Consider the following 17,305-nt stretch of genomic DNA (forward strand, 5'->3'; position numbering starts at 1 on the left):
GACTGACAAGAGAAGAGAAGGAGAAGAATGATCCTCATTCATGGCACAGCTCCTCTGGCTCCTCCTAGAGTCTCTGAAAGGGCTAGAAGGTGCTGTCTCCTACATTTTGCATCAGGAAGGAAAGACAAGGGTTTCTCTCTGGATCGGTTCCCACTCTGGGCTCTGTGGAAGAGTCTGCCAACTGTGACACTATAACTCTCTTGGGGGGAACACCAAGGGCCTTGGTTTGCCAAACTCTTCACAGGAGAACTTGACAAAGATAGTCAAATTAATAAACGCAACGAAGAGCTTAATTTTCTGGTCTGCCAGTCAGCTGGGGAAACAGTTTTGAAACTAAATTAATGTATCCCTCATTTCAGACTCACAGAACTGGTGATTTAGAGCAACATTTCTTTTTTTCCTGAAATCAAAACTTCGAATGTCAGGAAATGTTAGGCTGTCATATCTTTAGATTGAGCCACTTACTGGTGAACTGTGATACTGCAGCCATGGACTATGACAGATGCATCTCCTATTAGAATCAGCTTCCACAAAAACATCCAGTGTGTTACCTTGGAGTGGGTGCATTTAAGCCTCCTTACCAGGGCATGTGTGTTCCATGCCTCGTCTCTAATCATGGGTGGGAGCTGCCCTCACCCCACATTCCCAGCAGCAGCCAGCAGGTGAGGAGAGGATTTGGAGAGACTAAAGAAGGCTCTCAACCCCCCAACATCATAGTGTGTGGGTGCCACGTATCCCCACCCATGATAAGGATGGCCTAGGCCTCATTAGAGAAAATGGGTCAAACAGTTCCCCATGTTGGGGCTGTGAAAGCCCATGAAGAGTTATGCTTTGCCCGGAAAGTCAGGGAAGCAAAACCTTGCATCTCAGCCCTCCCCAGAAAGTTCTGGTTGCTCCTTGGGCACTTTGATGCAGAAATTCAGCCGCTCAGTGGTGAGAAAGGGAACCGGGAGCCTGGAGGCTTGTGGTTCTCCCTTCTCCTCTGCAGGATCCGTCCAACGGCAGCCAGGAAGCATTTGTTGAGCTGCAGGGTCAGTGTGCAGGTCAGTTCCTGTCACCTCAAGCTGTAACTATGAAGAGGTGGCCCTGCCCTCAGTGCGACAGCAGCTGAGCAAGCACAGACCCAGCTGGGAGACCTGTGGGCACTGAAGCTGCAACAGGCAGGAGCCACAGAGAAGAGAACTTAGCCTGGGGGTCCAGGAAAAGGAGGGAGGTTGTGAGGCCTGGCACTTCTGAGCAGGGACGGTGCTGTCTCTTGCTGTACCCAGCCTGGGCTGACTGTCTCCCCAACCCCACCCACAGTTCATGGGAGGCTGGTTTGCACATCCTATTTTCAAGAATGGAGATTACAACGAGGTGATGAAGACGCGGATCCGTGACAGGAGCTTGGCTGCAGGCCTCAACAAGTCTCGGTAAGGGCCTGGTGCCCGCAGTGCTGAGGGCATGGCGTCGGGGTCGCAGAGGCATGTCTCGGGCAAGTTACCATGACTGAGCTTCTTTGCTTGCTGGGAGGTTACCTGTGATCATATATGTAAAGCTTAGCCCAGCACCTGGCACTGCTATGTGCTTGACAGAGGGGGGTTGCTATTATGGTTATTATATTGCAGAACAGCCAGGAAATCTGTCCCAAGGATATCCACCTCCGAGCAACCCCACTCCACCACTCCACAGATAAATCCCGGTTCATCCTATCCTATTTCATCACCGCACGTGCGAATGTGGGTGGCAGTGGGTGAGTCAGGTTTGTGCTTTGCATCATTTGGTCAGCAGGTGGCGATGGTCTGCACCAAAGCGTCCCTCCTTACCCGCCCGCCCCTTCTTGTCAAGGAAGGAGTAGCAACGTCAGCAACCAACGTTTACGCATCTTCTGTTGGTATCTTTATTTCTACTTAAATATGAGTAAAGTGAGGCGCAAAGATTAGGGCAAGGTCACCCAGCTATTAAGAGATGGAGCTGAGATTTGCAGCCAAGCTGTCTGCCCCCAGGGCGCATGCTGGGGGCTTGAGTCATGCAGGTGGGGCGAGAGGTGTGGTGTGTGGAAGCGCGGGAAGAGGGGGTCACTGCCCGTGGGAACATGCCCACCGCTCCAAGGCCAGCGGGAATCAGGTGTGAATTCCCAACACAGTCTTTGAGTCCTGTCCCCAGACGCCCCCATAGAGCCCAGCTGAGGATTAAAAATCCAGTTCCCAGGCTGGACGCGGTGGCTCACGCCTGTAATCCCAGCACTTTGGGAGGCCAAGGCGGGCGGATCACTTGAAGTCAGGAAGGTCAAGACCAGCCTGGCCAATATGGCCAAACCCTGTCTCTACTAAAAATACAAAAATTAGCTGGGCACGGTGGCGGGGGCCTATAATCCCAGCTACTTGGGAGGCTGAGGCCAGAGAATCGCTTGAGCTCAGGAGGCAGAGGTTGCAGTGAGCCGAGATGGCGCCACTGCCCTCCAGCCTGGACGACAGAGTGAGACTCTGTCTCAAAAGAAAAAAAAGAAAAGCCAGCTCCCACCTCACAATGCACACTCCGGCCTAGTTAGGGTAAGTGCCGCAGAGCAGGCTGTGCCTAAAGGTCTGATCTGCGAACTGTCATCTCCAGCGAAACCGGTGAGCGTCCGGCCCATCCGCACAAGTTTGCCGAGCACCTACCATTAGACCGAGCCAGGGCCAGAGGGAGGGGTCTACGGAAGGAGAGGATTCCAAGTCGGTTCCTCAAGCTGCTGACAGATCAGCTGGAAAGACAGTGCTCCATGGAATCCCATTCCCCAGGTTCTTCAGTACAAAGAAAACTCAGCAGATGAGATCAGGGTGGACTGGGTAGACCCAGGAGATTTCATGGACAAGGAAGGACATCAGCTGAGCTGGGCCTTGACAGGGGATAGAGCGCAGGAGATTACAGGTCATTCCTTCCAAGGGGCAGGGTTGTGAAGACAGGCCTAGAGGTAATAATGAGTAGGGTGCCAGAAGCTGAGAGTGGGGGAGACCAGCCCAGCGGCAGTGAAGGGGCTGAGGCCACATGGTGAAGGGCCTGGAAGCCAAGTGCAGGGCATTGGCTTTGGGGCCACAGGCCATTGCTGGCTTCTGAGCAGAGGCATCAGGTACATGAGAAGGCTGTGCTTTGGTTTTCTCCCATCATCTCAGAAACCCCAGGGAAGAAAGGTTCTTGATCCCTCAGGTTAACGGTAACAGAAAGGTCAAGATGGAAGTGTCAGAGGCATCTCTGGGCCACACCTAAACCAGAAGCACCAGGTCTCCCTGTCAGCATGCGCATGCAGTCAAGACCACCTGTACACACTGCACACAAGTGTTTATTAGTCAGGTTCTACAGGAGAGAGGCTTTTCACTCAGAGTGCCTGGAAAATGCTCCATCTACACGTTAAGAAGACAAAGTTCCCAGACTCATATGTAATCCTAGCACTTTGGGAGGCTGAGGCAGGAGGATTGCTTGAGACCAGAAGGTCAAGACCAGCCTGGGCAACATAGTGAGACTTTGTCTTTACAAAAAAATTAAAAATTATCTAGGCATGGTGGCACACACCTATATTCCCAACTACTTGGGAGGCTGAGGTGGGAGGATTGCTTGAGCCCAGGAGACTGAGGTTGCAGTGAGCTATGATCTCACCACTTCACTCCAGGGGGCGTGCAGTGTCCCCAGGAGGGCAGAGCAAGACGCTGTCTGAAAAAAAAAGAAAAGGAAAAGAAAGAAAGAAAACAAAGTTCAGTGAAATCGTGAGAACTGAGAAATTCAAACTCAAATACTCAATTTGCAAATTATTTCCCCTGCTACTTTGAAGATCTTGAAGCTATTATTATTATTATTGCTAAAGTTGGAGAAAAAGAGGCATGCCTAACCAAACCCAACAGGAAGGAGCAGAGAAACTTGGAAAGGGCAGAAAACGGAAATACAAATTATACAAGATACAGGGCCGGGTGCGGTGGCTCATGCCTGTAATCCCAACATTTTGGGAGGCTGAGGTGGGTGGATCACTTGAGGTCAGGAGTTCAAGACCAGCCTGGCCAACATGGTGAAACCCCATCTCTACCAAAAATACAAAAAATTAGCCAGGAGTCGTGGCAGGCGCTTGTAGTCCCAGCTACTCAGGAGGCTGAGGCAGGAGACTCGCCTGAACCCAGGAGGCCGAGGTTGCAGTGAGCTGAGATCGCGCCACTGCACTCTAGCCTAGGTGACAGAGTGAGACTCAGACACAAGAAAAAAAAACAATTATACAAGGTCTAACTTTACAAACATGGGGGAAGAGTCTTGGGTACGTACTTCAGGTATGCTCTTGATTCTGAAATCTGTCATAGATGCTAAATATCAGAATTTGCATATGTTAACGTTTGAAGGAAATTAAGAACTGTGCATGCATGTGTGCGTGTGCATGTGTGTGTGTGGTCCTTCAGGTTTCAGAGGCTCTTGCAGAGACTTAGGGAAGCCAGGTTTTTGGTCTGGGCGGGAGGAGCCGCAGGTGCTTCCTGCACTGCCTGAAGGACCTGTTCGTCCCCTCCGGTTCCCCCAGTCACTGCCAAGTGGCTGGGGTTCAGAGCACTCCCCCGCCCCAGCCCCACGACATTCTCTTCTCAAAGCGTGGCTCTCCCTGACACCCTGCCCTTAATGGCTTGTTCCATCCAGGCTGCCAGAATTTACAGAGAGTGAGAAGAGGAGGATCAACGGTACCTATGACTTTTTTGGGTTCAATCACTACACCACTGTCCTGGCCTACAACCTCAACTATGCCACTGCCATCTCTTCTTTTGATGCAGACAGGTAAGTCCACCAACAGGGCGCCCGTAGCCATCTCCGGAAAAGGCAGAAAGGTGCCTTTCTTGGCTGTGCTCTCCGAGGCCTGCCCAGCCTCAAAATAGGGCCTCCAATGCCGAATGTGGCAGGGTTTGCGAGACGCTCACCACCCCACAGATCCCAAGGAAATCTCCAGCAAGCAAGAGGGAGAGGAGGCCAAGGTCTCCAGGGCATCTCCCATTAGGGCACATGTGCTTGGCTTTTTGTTTTATTTCATTTTTAAAATTTATTTATTTATTTTGTGTTCTTTTTCACAGGCTGCTCAACTCTCAAAATGCTTGGTTTTTAAAAAGTATTTTCAAGAAAAGAATTTGTTTAGGTTTTATCAAAATTTGCTTTAATGTTAATAAATATTACAATAATACAAGAGTAAAATTTTATTTTCTCTTTTAAACAATGCTTATGAAGTAGAGATAGTAAAAGATTTTGGTTCACCTTTTAAGTAATGGTTTTTATTTTTATTTTATTCATTTTTTTTTTTTTTGAGACAGAGTCTCGCTTTGTCACCAGGCTGGAGTGCACCGGCACAATCTTGGCTCACTGCAACCTCCGCCTCCCAGGTTCGAGTGATTCCTCGGCCTCAGCCTCCGAGTAGCTGGGATTACAGGCGCGCACCACCAAGCCTGGCTAATTTTTGTTTGTTTGTTTGTTTGTTTGTTTGCTTTGTATTTTAGTAGAGACAGGGTTTCACCATGTTGGTCAGGCTGGTCTCTATCTCCTGACCTCAGGCGATCCACTCGCCTCGGCCTCCCAAAGTGCTGGGATTACCGGCGTGAGCCACCGCGCCTGGCCGATTGTCTTTTCCTTTATGATATCTATTTATCTAGAGACTTTTCCATCCATATCCTGTATGGTTTTTTAAATGTCACCAAGTTAATTTTCACCTTTCTCTAGTACCTCCTTGAGTATCTTAATAATCAGCCTTCTGAATTCTTCATCTGGCAATTCAGGGATTTCTTCTTGGTTTGGATCCATCGCTAGAGAGCTAGTGTGAACTTTTGGGGATCTTACAGAATCTTGCTTTGTCATATGACCTTTTCTGGTTCCTTCTCATTTGGGGAGACTGTTTCACTGGAAAGATCTGGAACTCAAGGGCTGCTGTTCAGATTATTTTGTCCCACCGGGTGATCCCTTGATGTGGTGCTCACCCACTTTCCCTCGGGATGGGGCTTCCTGAGAGCCAGGCTGCAGTGATTGCCGTTGCCCGTCTGGGTCTCTCCACCCAGCAGGACTACTGGGATCTGAACTGGTGCTGAGGAATGTCTGCAGAGTCCTGTGATGTGATCTGTCATCAGGTCTCCCAGCCATGGATACCAGCACCTGCTCCAGTGGAGGTGCAGGGGAGTGAAGTGGATTCTGTGAGGGTCGTTTGTTGTGGTTTTCTCAAACGCTGGTTATGCTAGCAGTGAAGTTGTCATGTGGACAGACTCAGGACCTCTGGTCAGCCAGGGTGTTGCAGGCGGTGGAATTTGTTGTTGTTTTCTCCTTCTTTGGAGCAGGATTGTTCTGAGTTGCTGTAATGGGGTGAGTTGGTTGGTCTCCAGCCAGGAGGTGGCACTTCCTTTTTTTTTTTTTTTTTTTTTTTTTGAGGCGGAGTCTCGCTCTGTCGCCCAGGCTGGAGTGCAGTGGTGCAATCTCGGCTCACTGCAAGCCCCGCCTCCCGGGTTCACACCATTCTCCTGCCTCAGCCTCCCGAGTAGCTGGCACTACAGGCGCCCACCACCACGCCCGGCTATTTTTTTGTATTTTTAGTAGAGACGGGGTTTCACCGTATTAGCCAGGATGATCTTGATCTCTTGACCTCGTGATCCACCCGCCTCGGCCTCCCAAAGTGCTGGGATTACAGGCATGAGCCACCGCGTCTGGCCTGGAGGTGGCACTTTCAAGAGAGGAGGTGATGCTTTCAAGAGAGGAGGTGGCACTTTCATGGTGGCACTTTCAAGGTGCTTTCCCCTTCTGGTGCCACCAGCTGCAGTAGTAGAAGGGGGATTATAAGCTTGCCCTACATTGGCCAGGGTAAGTATTCGGGTGTCTCAGGTGATGGGTGGGGCCATAGAACTCCTAAGAGTTCATGTCTTTTGTCTTCAGCTCCCAGCAAAGGTAGAGAAAGACCATCAGATGGGGGCAGCGTTAGGCATGTCTGAGCTCAGACTCTCCTTGGGTGAGGCTTGCTGCGACCACTGTGGGGGAATAGGGGGCTGGTTCTCAGGCCACTGGAGTTCTGTTCCCAGGGGGATTATGGCTTCCTCTGCTGTGTCATACAGGTTGCTAGGGAAGTTGGGAAAACTGGCAGTCACAAGCCTCACCCAGCTACCATGCAGCCAGCAAGGCCAGTCTCACTCCTGCCGTGCCCTGCCAACAGTGCGCAGGGCAGAGCTCTCACCCTGGGCTACAAGCCTCCTCTCTGAGAAAGCAAGCAGGGCTTTCAGGCCTTGCCCCTCCCCACCTGCCCACACTGTTGACTGTGGCTTCTGTGCTTTTATCTGCACTTCTTGTTTGCCCCCAAGATTCTGCTCAGGAAAATTCATGCTTCTAGTTGAAATTAAGTTCAGCTAGAAGCTTCCTTCATCCTTCCCCTCCCTAATTCCACTGGTTTCCTTCCCCAAGGACCCCTGTAGGATAAAGTCAGGAATGGCTTCCCTGGGCTCAAACTGGGGACATGGAGTGTCTACAGGGCTCTTCCTACTGCTTCTTCTACTTTTACATTTCACTTGGCTCCCTAAATCCACTTGCGTTCTAGGTAAGGTTAAATCCTTCTCCTGTGATCTGGATGTTCAGGTGCCCAGAGAGGATGTGTGTTCAGAGGCAGACTTTCCCCTTCGCACACTTTGGGAACTCACAGTTTTGTAGCTGTCTCATGGAGTTTGCAGCAGCATTCTGCTTCTTTCAAAGGGTCTATGAATTCTTTCGGTTTTTCTGGTATGTTCCTGCAGTAGTTCTTGGAGCAATAGTTCACAACGTGAGTCTCCACACACTGTTCTGTCCATCCAAGTGGGAGCTGTACCTAAGTCCTGTCTCCTATCTGCCATTTTCAGAAAATCTCATTTTGTTCCTTTTCTATGAAGCATCTTTCCACACCAGTAGCTCTGTGTTCAGATTCTTTCTTTGAAAACCAGCCCCTCCACTCCCACTGCATCCTGAAACCCCCCGAGTCAGGCTCACCAAGGGGGCTGAGGAGACTCCGGAACACCCCTCTATTCCTTCTGATTCTCCCTCCCTCTCATCAGCCCTGGGGCTGTCTCCTGGGAGACCTCCACTTGTGCTTATGAAATGGCCCACATTCAATTCAGCTGAGTCAGATAAATCCAGGTGCTGATAAAACTTTTTTTTTTTTTTCCTGAAGGATCTGAGTGTAAGAAGTGTCTAAATGCTTGGTCCTTATTTGACATGTGCGACTACAGGTGATCAGGCTTCTGTGGCCTCCCCCAGCAGGCACCCCTGTGGCAGGAGCTGTCCCCTCTCCTTGTCCATCACTGAAGAGAGAGGCCAGGCTCTTGGACACTTGAAGGAGGTGCCAGCCTGTCCGCTGCCTGTCAGCACACAAAGCAGGGCCCCAAGTATTGATGTCTGTGGCCACACGCGTGGTCTGCATGTGGCATTGACGAGACACGGGGGGCTTGGGGGCGCCCATTCTCTGGGGAACAGCACTGGTTCCGTCAGAAGTCTGGAGCTGGGGACACACGGAGCCTTTCATAGCTGCTGTATGGACCCACCTATTCAGAGTAGTGGAGGGCTGGGCTCCATGAGCAAGAACATGCTCTGCACAGGCAGAGAAATTGAAGGGCGGGGAGCTGAGTGGCTTGTCCAGTGCTATATCAGCACAGGGTGCAGGCAGCTAGAACCAGCAAAAGGAGGAGAATTTGAGGCAATTTGATTTTTCTGGGGTTAGTATGATTCTTAAGGCCAGACAAAACCTAAGGCTTTTCCTGGTCTAGGTCCTGTTTTGTGTTTCATGTAAAGGGCCTCTTGAGATTTACGTAACAATACCTCATCTTTAGTTTTTGAACTTGTAGAGGAGTTGCCTCCATCGCAGATCGCTCGTGGCCAGACTCTGGCTCCGTCTGGCTGAAGATGACGCCTTTTGGCTTCCGGAGGATCCTGAACTGGTTCAAGGAGGAATACAATGACCCTCCGATTTATGTCACGGAGAATGGAGTGTCCCAGCGGGAAGAAACAGACCTCAATGACACTGCAAGGATCTACTACCTTCGGACTTACATCAACGAGGCCCTCAAAGGTATGACGGGCCCACCCCTCCCCAGCGTGCACCTTTCCGTGTTGGAAACATCTGCCATCTGCAGGAGGGTGATACAGTGTCCTTGGGCCACAGTAAGAAAAGAACGCTAAGGTTTCTTGCTCCTGTTGGGTTTAAGCCTTGCTTTAGGGCTGTGCTCTGAGTTTTTTCCTTCCTATGTCTAAGCTCAGCAAGCAAGCCCAGTGGTCTGATGCCACCAAACCCTAGTTCCTGGCCTGAGTCACTTGCTCCCCCTGATCCTCCCTGATGTCAGAACAGCAGTGCCCTCCTGAGAACGGTCTGGGTAGGGCCCAGGAGGAGTAGGCTGTGTGGTTGCCTGTGGAGTCTCTTGGTCTCCAAACCAAAGTGCGAGGCTCTTGGTTCAGCCCTAGCAACTTGAGATGGGACCATGAGGATAAGAGAATGGAACAAATGCTGAGTAAAAGAGCAAGCAATGCACCAGCAAAGGAAATGATTAGAACAATCCTACCCAGCTGAAATCTATTCCATCTAAGGGCTATTTTCTATAGGGAGGAGCATTAACATTCTAAGGCACTGACCAAGATCACGGATAGAAGTGTAGCCCGGGGGAATTAGTCCACCCATGTTCCCGACTCCCATTCAGGGCTGAGCCTTTCTGGAAAGATGCTGGTGGCTCTGCATCTCCATCCACAGAGGACCCACTAACACTGCATGCAGAGGAAGGGGCAGCTTTCTTACAAAGCTAAAGCCAAAGCTTACCACCATCTGTGAGGGCGGTGGGGAACGCAGTAGGCAGACCTGGCTTCCGAAGGCCTGGCAGGAAGGTGCCTTCTGAGATAGGAAACTTATGCCCAGCCCTATGTGTTTGAGCAGCTGTGCAGGACAAGGTGGACCTGCGAGGATACACAGTTTGGAGTGCGATGGACAATTTTGAGTGGTCCACAGGCTTTTCAGAGAGATTTGGTCTGCATTTTGTGAACTACAGTGACCCTTCTCTGCCAAGGATCCCCAAGGCATCAGCCAAGTTCTATGCCTCTGTGGTCCGATGCAATGGCTTCCCTGACCCCGCTACAGGGCCTCACGCTTGTCTCCACCAGCCAGAAGGTGAGATGTGGCTCTGGGAGGAAATAAAGCCTAAGGGTGAGGGGCAGGTGGAAGGGCCTCTCTCAGTCTGTTTTCTTCTAGTTTATTTCCCTCCTCTCTGCTGCTCCATCTCCTTCATTCATTCAACAAATGTTTATTTTCTTTGAATGCGCCAGACATTTCCTGGGGTGGAACAAAGGACACTTGGGGTCAATGTTACACCTAGAAACCAGAGCCCTGGTTTGGGAATAAGCAGGTCTAGGCTTTTCTTCCAGCCCTACCACTAACTTGCTGTGCACCCATAGAGAAGAAACTAGGCACATGCTTCTGGGCAGTTACAAGGATCAAATAAAAGGACCATGAAAGTACAATGCCTGCACTATGTGGGTGCCCCATATTTGTTAAATGAAAGAGTATAAATCACTACACAAATATAAATGACAATTATCCAGTTTCAATTATACATCCTGATGAGAATCCTTCATCTGAAAATTCAAAATCCACAATACTGCAGAATCTGAAACTTTTTGAGCACTGGCATGACAACACAAATGGAAAATTCAACACCTGACCCCATGCGACAGGTCACAGTCAAAACACAGTTAAAGCTTTGTTTCATGCACACAATTATTTAACATGTTATAGAGAATTACCTTCACACTATGTGGATAAGTTGCATATAAAACATACATGAATTTCATATTTAGACCTGGGTCCCATCCCCAAAATATCTCATTATGCATAAGCAAATATTCCAAAATCTTAAAAAATCCCAAATCTGAAACACTTCTGATCCCAAGCAAGCATGTCGGATAAGGGATATTCAACCTGTATTCTAATGGCTGATAAAGATGTTTAAAAAATACAACTGCTTAACTTCACTCAGTGGCTCCTGACACACAGTGAAAGGGGATGGGTACCTCCACCTCAGCAACCCATCAATGGCTGTGCAGATTTGCGGTACCGTGCAGCCTCTGCTGGGGTCTCAGAAATCTGAGAACTCAATCAGTGCCAGAGCACCAACCACCCTGTGTCCTCTCCTAGATGCTGGACCCACCGTCAGCCCTGTGAGAGAGGAGGAGGTGCAGTTCCTGGGGCTAATGCTCGGCACTGCAGAAGCACAGACAGCTTTGTACGTTCTCTTTTCTCTTGTGCTTCTTGGAGTCTGTGGCTTGGCATTTCTCTCATACAAGTACTGCAAGCGTTCTAAGCAAGAGAAAACACAACCAAGCCAACAGGAATTGAGCCCGGTGTCTTCATTCTGATGAGTTACCACCTCAAGTTCTGTGAAGCAGGCCTAGTTTCTTCATCTACCTTTGCTGGCTACCAAACTCCTTGGGGTCTTGGACTCTGCTCATGCTGGACTTCTCCATAAAGTCCTGCTGCAACATTAGAGATGACTTTAATCTTGAAGGATTCCCAGTTACTGATTAAAATGGAAATATCTGCATCTTGCTCCAGTATCAGAGCTTTCATTTGGGCATTTAAGGAGCAAGTAGCTCTTGCAGAAACGTGCAGATACTGGTCTAGTGGGGTCTGTGAACCACTTCAACTTAAGGGGCTGTTTTCAGTTTCAGAGTTAAGGGTTAAGTTGTTAAGGGAGTAAAAACCATAAAATCCTTTCTATAAGAAATCAACTCCATTGCAGAGACTGCAATATCATCCCTGCCCTTCTGCAAGCTCTCCCTAGCTTCACATCTTGTGTTTTCCAGAAAATAAAAACAGCAGACTGTTCTTTCTCCTATGGTTGCCCCTCCTTGAGAAAGTAGGTTCAAGAGAAGTTGTGAAGTCACACAAGCCATCTGGAGTTCCCATTAAGTCTTTCTGTTGACATTATATTCCTTGGGGCATATACCACAACATGCAGAAAGTGGCCTTTTCCCACCCCCCAAACACCCCCACTGCCACTTTTCATGCCATCCCCAGCTCTCTCTCCCATCTGACCTTGGTTCATTTAGCCTGTTTCCTTCCTCCTTTCCCAATTTGTGGTAGTTCTAAAATGCACATAGGTCAACTATCTGTATTCGTTTGTCTTCCCAAATGCTATTTCTTCCACCTAGGATGCCCTTTCTTCTGAAAATGCCTTCAAGTCTCAGCTGAAATAATGTACTTCCTCCTCTGAATGGCTTCCCTGAAATCCCCAGGCAGATTCTCCTTCGTCTGCTTTACTTGTAAATATCCCCTAGTACAACTTGACCATCCAGTTTCTATACTGGAATTGTGTATTTCTCTATCAGCTTCTTAAGGCCAAGGACCATGTCTCATTGTCTCTGGCAAGCACAACTTGGGAGACAGCAATGAGAAGCACAAATGCTCCTTTCGTGTGTTCACCCATTCACGTAGCATTTCCAGGGCAGTGGTGGGAACAGAGAGAGAGATGTTCTTCATAATCCCCTCAAATGTGCTGAGAGACAATCTCAGTGTGAAACACCTAAACACTTGATTGGCCCATATGTTACATCTGGATAGCTGGGAAAATGTTTTGTAAAAACAGAGTAATTTCGGGCTGGTCTTAAAAGGATGATCATACTTGAAATTTGCTTCTTGTAAGCATTCCTTTCCCTCTCAAAACGTTTCAACGCCATGAGTCCCAACCTGGCAGTCAGGAGCTTGTGGTGCACAAGCATTTTTCTCCATCAATTGACTGGAAAAGTTTATCAGATGGGGGTGGGGGTGGTTCTAAAATTGATACTAAAGACATTCCTTGGCCAGGCGCGGTGGCTCACACCTGTAATCCCAGCACTTTGGGAGGCTGAGGTGGGCGGATCACAAGGTCAGGAGATCGAGACCATCCTGGCTAACACGGTGAAACCCCGTTCTCTACTAAAAATACAAAAAATTAGCTGGGCGTGGTGGCGGGTGCCTGTAGTCCCAGCTACTCTGAAGGCTGAGGCAGGAGAAGGCAGAGGTTGCAGTGAGCCCAGATAGCGCCACTGCACTCCAGCCTGGGCGACAGAGCGAGACTCCGTCTCAAAAAAAAAAAAAAAAAAAAAAGGGAGAAAATGTTTACCGCATATGCTAGCAAATGGCTTTAATGTACACAGGAGTCTTATAAATCAGTAATAAACATATGAAAACAAAAAAATTGGCAAGCAATACACAGAGTTCTCAAAATAAGTCAGACTGATCAATAACATCAAGATGCTAACTTCATTCATGATAAATACAATGCATACAAGATGCGTATCATTTCTCATCTACCATTTTGACAAAGCTAATGGTGTGATAACGCAGTGTTGGCAAAGGTGTGGGAAATGGACATTCTCGACTGCTGGTGGGGTTCAAATTCACAGTTTGTAGAGGAGGCAATGCAACATCTTTAATAATCCAAACTGCAAACACTCTTCTTTCACTTAGCAAGTTATACAAACACATTCAAAAGGTGTATTTTCCCAGTAAGACTATACCTCCCACCCAAGGTTGCTTACGGTAGCAATTTTTATAATAGAAGAACAAAAATGTGTAATAACCACTGAATGTCACCAGAACATGGACAGTAAGCTGAATGCAGTAACATTCATCAAGCAGAATGCTATACAACCATTAAGAATGAGGTAGCTCGGTGTCGACAGGAAAAGATCTCAAGACTATGTAAGCAAAAAAGCAAGATGCAGGGTAGAATATATAATATGATCCCATTTATTTAAAAAATAAAGATTACATATTTGCTTATATTCGCATACAAATTTTCTGAAAATTACATAAGAAACTGTTAATAGATTACCTCTGGAGAATAGTACTGGGGTAAGAGGTGAGGAGGAATTCTCATTTTACAGCCTTATATACTGTTGTGATTTTTTTTTACCATGTACTTTTTTAAAATACAAAATTGAGGAGGGATTCTCCTACTCCAAAATTACGAAGCATTCTTTTATGTACATTTCTCTAAGAGTTATATTTGATATTTTTCAAGGCAAACTGACTTGAGGTACTCCATGTTTTTCCAAATGTATTTCTAATAATTATTAGTAGAGTCACATCTATTTGACAGCTTTTTTAAAAAGTCACATATTGCTGTATTTTTAAAGATGACAAACCTTTATTTAAATGGGATGCTTGCTCGAGATTTTCTTTTTCAAACTTACTTTTTAAGTTACGGAAATAATATCACTGCTGAAAATTTGGAAAACATATAAGGGTGCCAAAAATACCACTAAGATCACATAAACCAATCTTACCATTATTAATGTTTTGGTGTGTTTTCTTTCTTTACATATATATTAATACCTAGTACTATCTATGTAGAAAATGTGTTTGCAAAGCTGAGATCACACTGTACCTATAGCTCTGGATCCTGCTTCTTTTGCCCAACACTTAACAGATGCTCAGTAAACATATTAAACCAAGTTGTTAATTAGTATTGTACCATTTCTCCTCATCAAAAATTACTTCTATAGAAGGCATTTAGTTGGTTTCCAGTTCTTGAGGAAAATAAATAACACTTAATGAATATGTCTATACCTAAACGTTGTCTGCATTTATGATTTAGAAAAAGCTACTGGATCAAACAGTATGAAATATTTTAAGTTTCTGATAAATGTTTTTCAGAATTATACTGGTTTTCACTCCACCAACAGCGTAGCCTGTGTTGCTGTTTCCCTGCCAACACTGTCACCATTTTTAAAAGTTGCTGTTATTTCACAGGTAAAACACAGAAAGTTTGCTCTGAGAAAATTTCTTCCTCTCATTACAAAATAAAGTCACAGTCTTTCCATATGTCCACTCAAGAGTGCTACCTTCCAATCTAAAACAAAGGAACCATTTTCAAACATCATTAGTTCAGTGGTCTCCACTAATAAAGACATATGGATAAAGTAACATGTAAGTCATATAAGAATCTCAACTTAAGAAAAACCAAATGACTAAAGGCATATCTTTAGTCTATACTTCTTGTCCTATAGGTACTCTAGGTCCTTGTGTAATTATTGAGGACAAAACTTCAATTAAAGGTGAGAGGGAAAGCTAGGTTGCAGACTAGCAGCTGTTTTGCATCAACTTTATGCAAACAAAGTGATGTGCCTCACTGACTTAGGAGACAAGTCACATGGCAGCAGTTTGTGTGTGTCAGAAAATTTCTTCAGTGATATTTAAAGTAACATAGCCAGCTACTTTCCCGAGACAGCTCCAGGGCAATACTTGGGAAAAAACAAAACAGAGCCCTGTGCAACAAAAAGATGCTAGATAACAAAACTCAAAGCAAAAATAAGATCATTCCAATTTTTGGGAAAGTTTTTTTATTCAGTGTTTAAGTAAGATCAAAAACTATAAGATTTTGCTTGCAGCTGATGAGCAAAAAGAGAAGTTAAACATAAATTCTCATCTGATTTGCTAGTTAAAATGCTCTGACACAGAATCAAATTACTCACTGACATACCAGTTACTTTGGGCTTAAGAGTCTTGGCGCAAAGTAGCTCTAAACAAAACGTGTCATCTGACAGCACAGGGCTAATGGGCATATGAAATACTGAGTAAGAAGCTGATGGAGGCAGGCTGCGGCAGACTTTTTGGTTCTTTTAGGCTTCTAGCCAGTGGTTGCTGTATAAGCAAGGACCTAGCAGACAGTTATTTCCTGTCTTTACTTTTCTGAGTTAAACACCTTCAACCCACACCCACTAAGCAGGAATAGAAAGACATTTTATAGACCAGTTGGAAAAGATAAAGCAGTCCCACTTCTCCAGTAGAATTTTAGTTGAATTAAATCATAAGAGAAACAATGATTATTGCACATATTATACTTGTCACACTACATCTGTTGAGTGGAATTTCCATTCCAAGTGTTGTTTTCATCTTCACCATCATCTTGAGTCCTTAATCTGTATATTTTCCCCTCCTTTTTAAAGTCGTCTCCACGTTTTTCCAGCACTCTTTTTCTCACTGGTTCCCTGATATGACAAAAGACGGAGCAAAGGGAAGATGTCATAAAATAAAAACAACAGTAATACAAGCTGTTTCCTTCCAACTTCCATCACTACAGGCAACTAAGTTTTACTTTTAATGCCATCTAAACTAAGGAAAGTCCATGGGAGACCATTATATCTACTAACACAGTACTAGACTTTAGTAGTCTTTGGTAGTATAGCTTCATCTGATCTCTAAGTCAAGCCAGCCAAATCATATATTCCATTTCCATTGTGTTTCTTAGTGACTTACTAAGCTTTAGAGGAGTGTGACCATTTGCCAACTAATCTTTCCTTTGTTATTTATGCAAGCTGACATATCTACTAAAACATTTGTAACTTAGCACCCTAGAGACTATCCAAAGCTCCAGTCAGCTTGACAGAAAGGGTCAATTTTTAATCCTTCACAAAATCTTTAAGAATGACTTATTTATAAACAATTAAGAACAAAGAGGACTTCCTCATCTGAAAGTACAAAGGTACAAGGATAAAATTTAAGCCAATAGACTTTTGTAACTCTAGAGGGGACAGAGAAAAAAGGAAAAATAACAGTGGAACACAAAGCTTCACCCTATCTTTGACACAACTTTTATTCCATCCTTTGTTCCAATCTAAGATCTTTCTCTTATTTGAAAAAAGTGTTGTTTTTTTTTTTTTTTTTTGAGACAGGGTCTCCCCTCTGTTGCCCAGGCTAGAGTGCAGTGGCACGATCATGGTTCACTGCAGCCTCAAAACTCCAGGGCTCACACAATCCTCCTGCCAAGCAGCTGAAACTAAAGGCACACGCCATCATCACACAGAGCTCATTAAAATTTTTTTTTTTGTGGCCGGGCGCGGTGGCTCAAGCCTGTAATCCCAGCACTTTGGGAGGCCGAGACGGGCGGATCACGAGGTCAGGAGATCGAGACCATCCTGGCTAACACGGTGAAACCCCATCTCTACTAAAAAAAAAATACAAAAACTAGCCAGGTGAGGTGGCAGGCGCCTGTAGTCCCAGCGACTCGGGAGGCTGAGGCAGGAGAATGGCGTAAACCCGGGAGGCGGAGCTTGTAGTGAGCTGAGATCCGGCCACTGCACTCCAGTCTGGGCGACAGAGCGAGACTCTGCCTCAAAAAAAAAAAAAAAAAAAAATACACACAACAAGCTATCCTGTATTACAGTAATTCAGTATTAAATGCTCCCACCCATTGCTCAGTTAAGAGTTGTAAGATTCAGCCTTGAGTTTCCCTGTGTCCTCACTAGAGTAATATACTTAGTAGATAACTGGTCTTTCTGCCTAATAGTTATTAAATAAAATAAAGGACAAAGCAGCCCAATA

General features: G+C 46.3%; 2 protein-coding genes across 2 annotated transcripts in view; one reads left to right on the plus strand and one right to left on the minus strand.

The window, feature by feature from the left end:
* Positions 1-11,355, plus strand: part of LCT (lactase) — a 52,815-nt gene extending 41,460 nt beyond the window's left edge. The window contains exons 13-17 of the mRNA XM_010367276.2: positions 1,303-1,412; positions 4,624-4,758; positions 8,805-9,028; positions 9,881-10,111; positions 11,135-11,355. Of these exons, the coding sequence (XP_010365578.1) occupies positions 1,303-1,412; positions 4,624-4,758; positions 8,805-9,028; positions 9,881-10,111; positions 11,135-11,355 (921 nt within the window). The remainder of the gene's footprint in view (positions 1-1,302; positions 1,413-4,623; positions 4,759-8,804; positions 9,029-9,880; positions 10,112-11,134) is intronic.
* A 2,351-nt stretch (positions 11,356-13,706) lies between these two features.
* UBXN4 (UBX domain protein 4) overlaps positions 13,707-17,305 on the minus strand; it is a 41,444-nt gene continuing 37,845 nt past the window's right edge. Inside the window, exon 13 of the mRNA XM_010367300.2 lies at positions 13,707-15,972. Within this exon, the coding sequence (XP_010365602.1) occupies positions 15,834-15,972 (139 nt within the window). The 3' untranslated portion in view covers positions 13,707-15,833. The remainder of the gene's footprint in view (positions 15,973-17,305) is intronic.

This window comes from Rhinopithecus roxellana, chromosome 14 (assembly GCF_007565055.1).
Source record: "Rhinopithecus roxellana isolate Shanxi Qingling chromosome 14, ASM756505v1, whole genome shotgun sequence".
NCBI lineage: Eukaryota > Metazoa > Chordata > Mammalia > Primates > Cercopithecidae > Rhinopithecus > Rhinopithecus roxellana.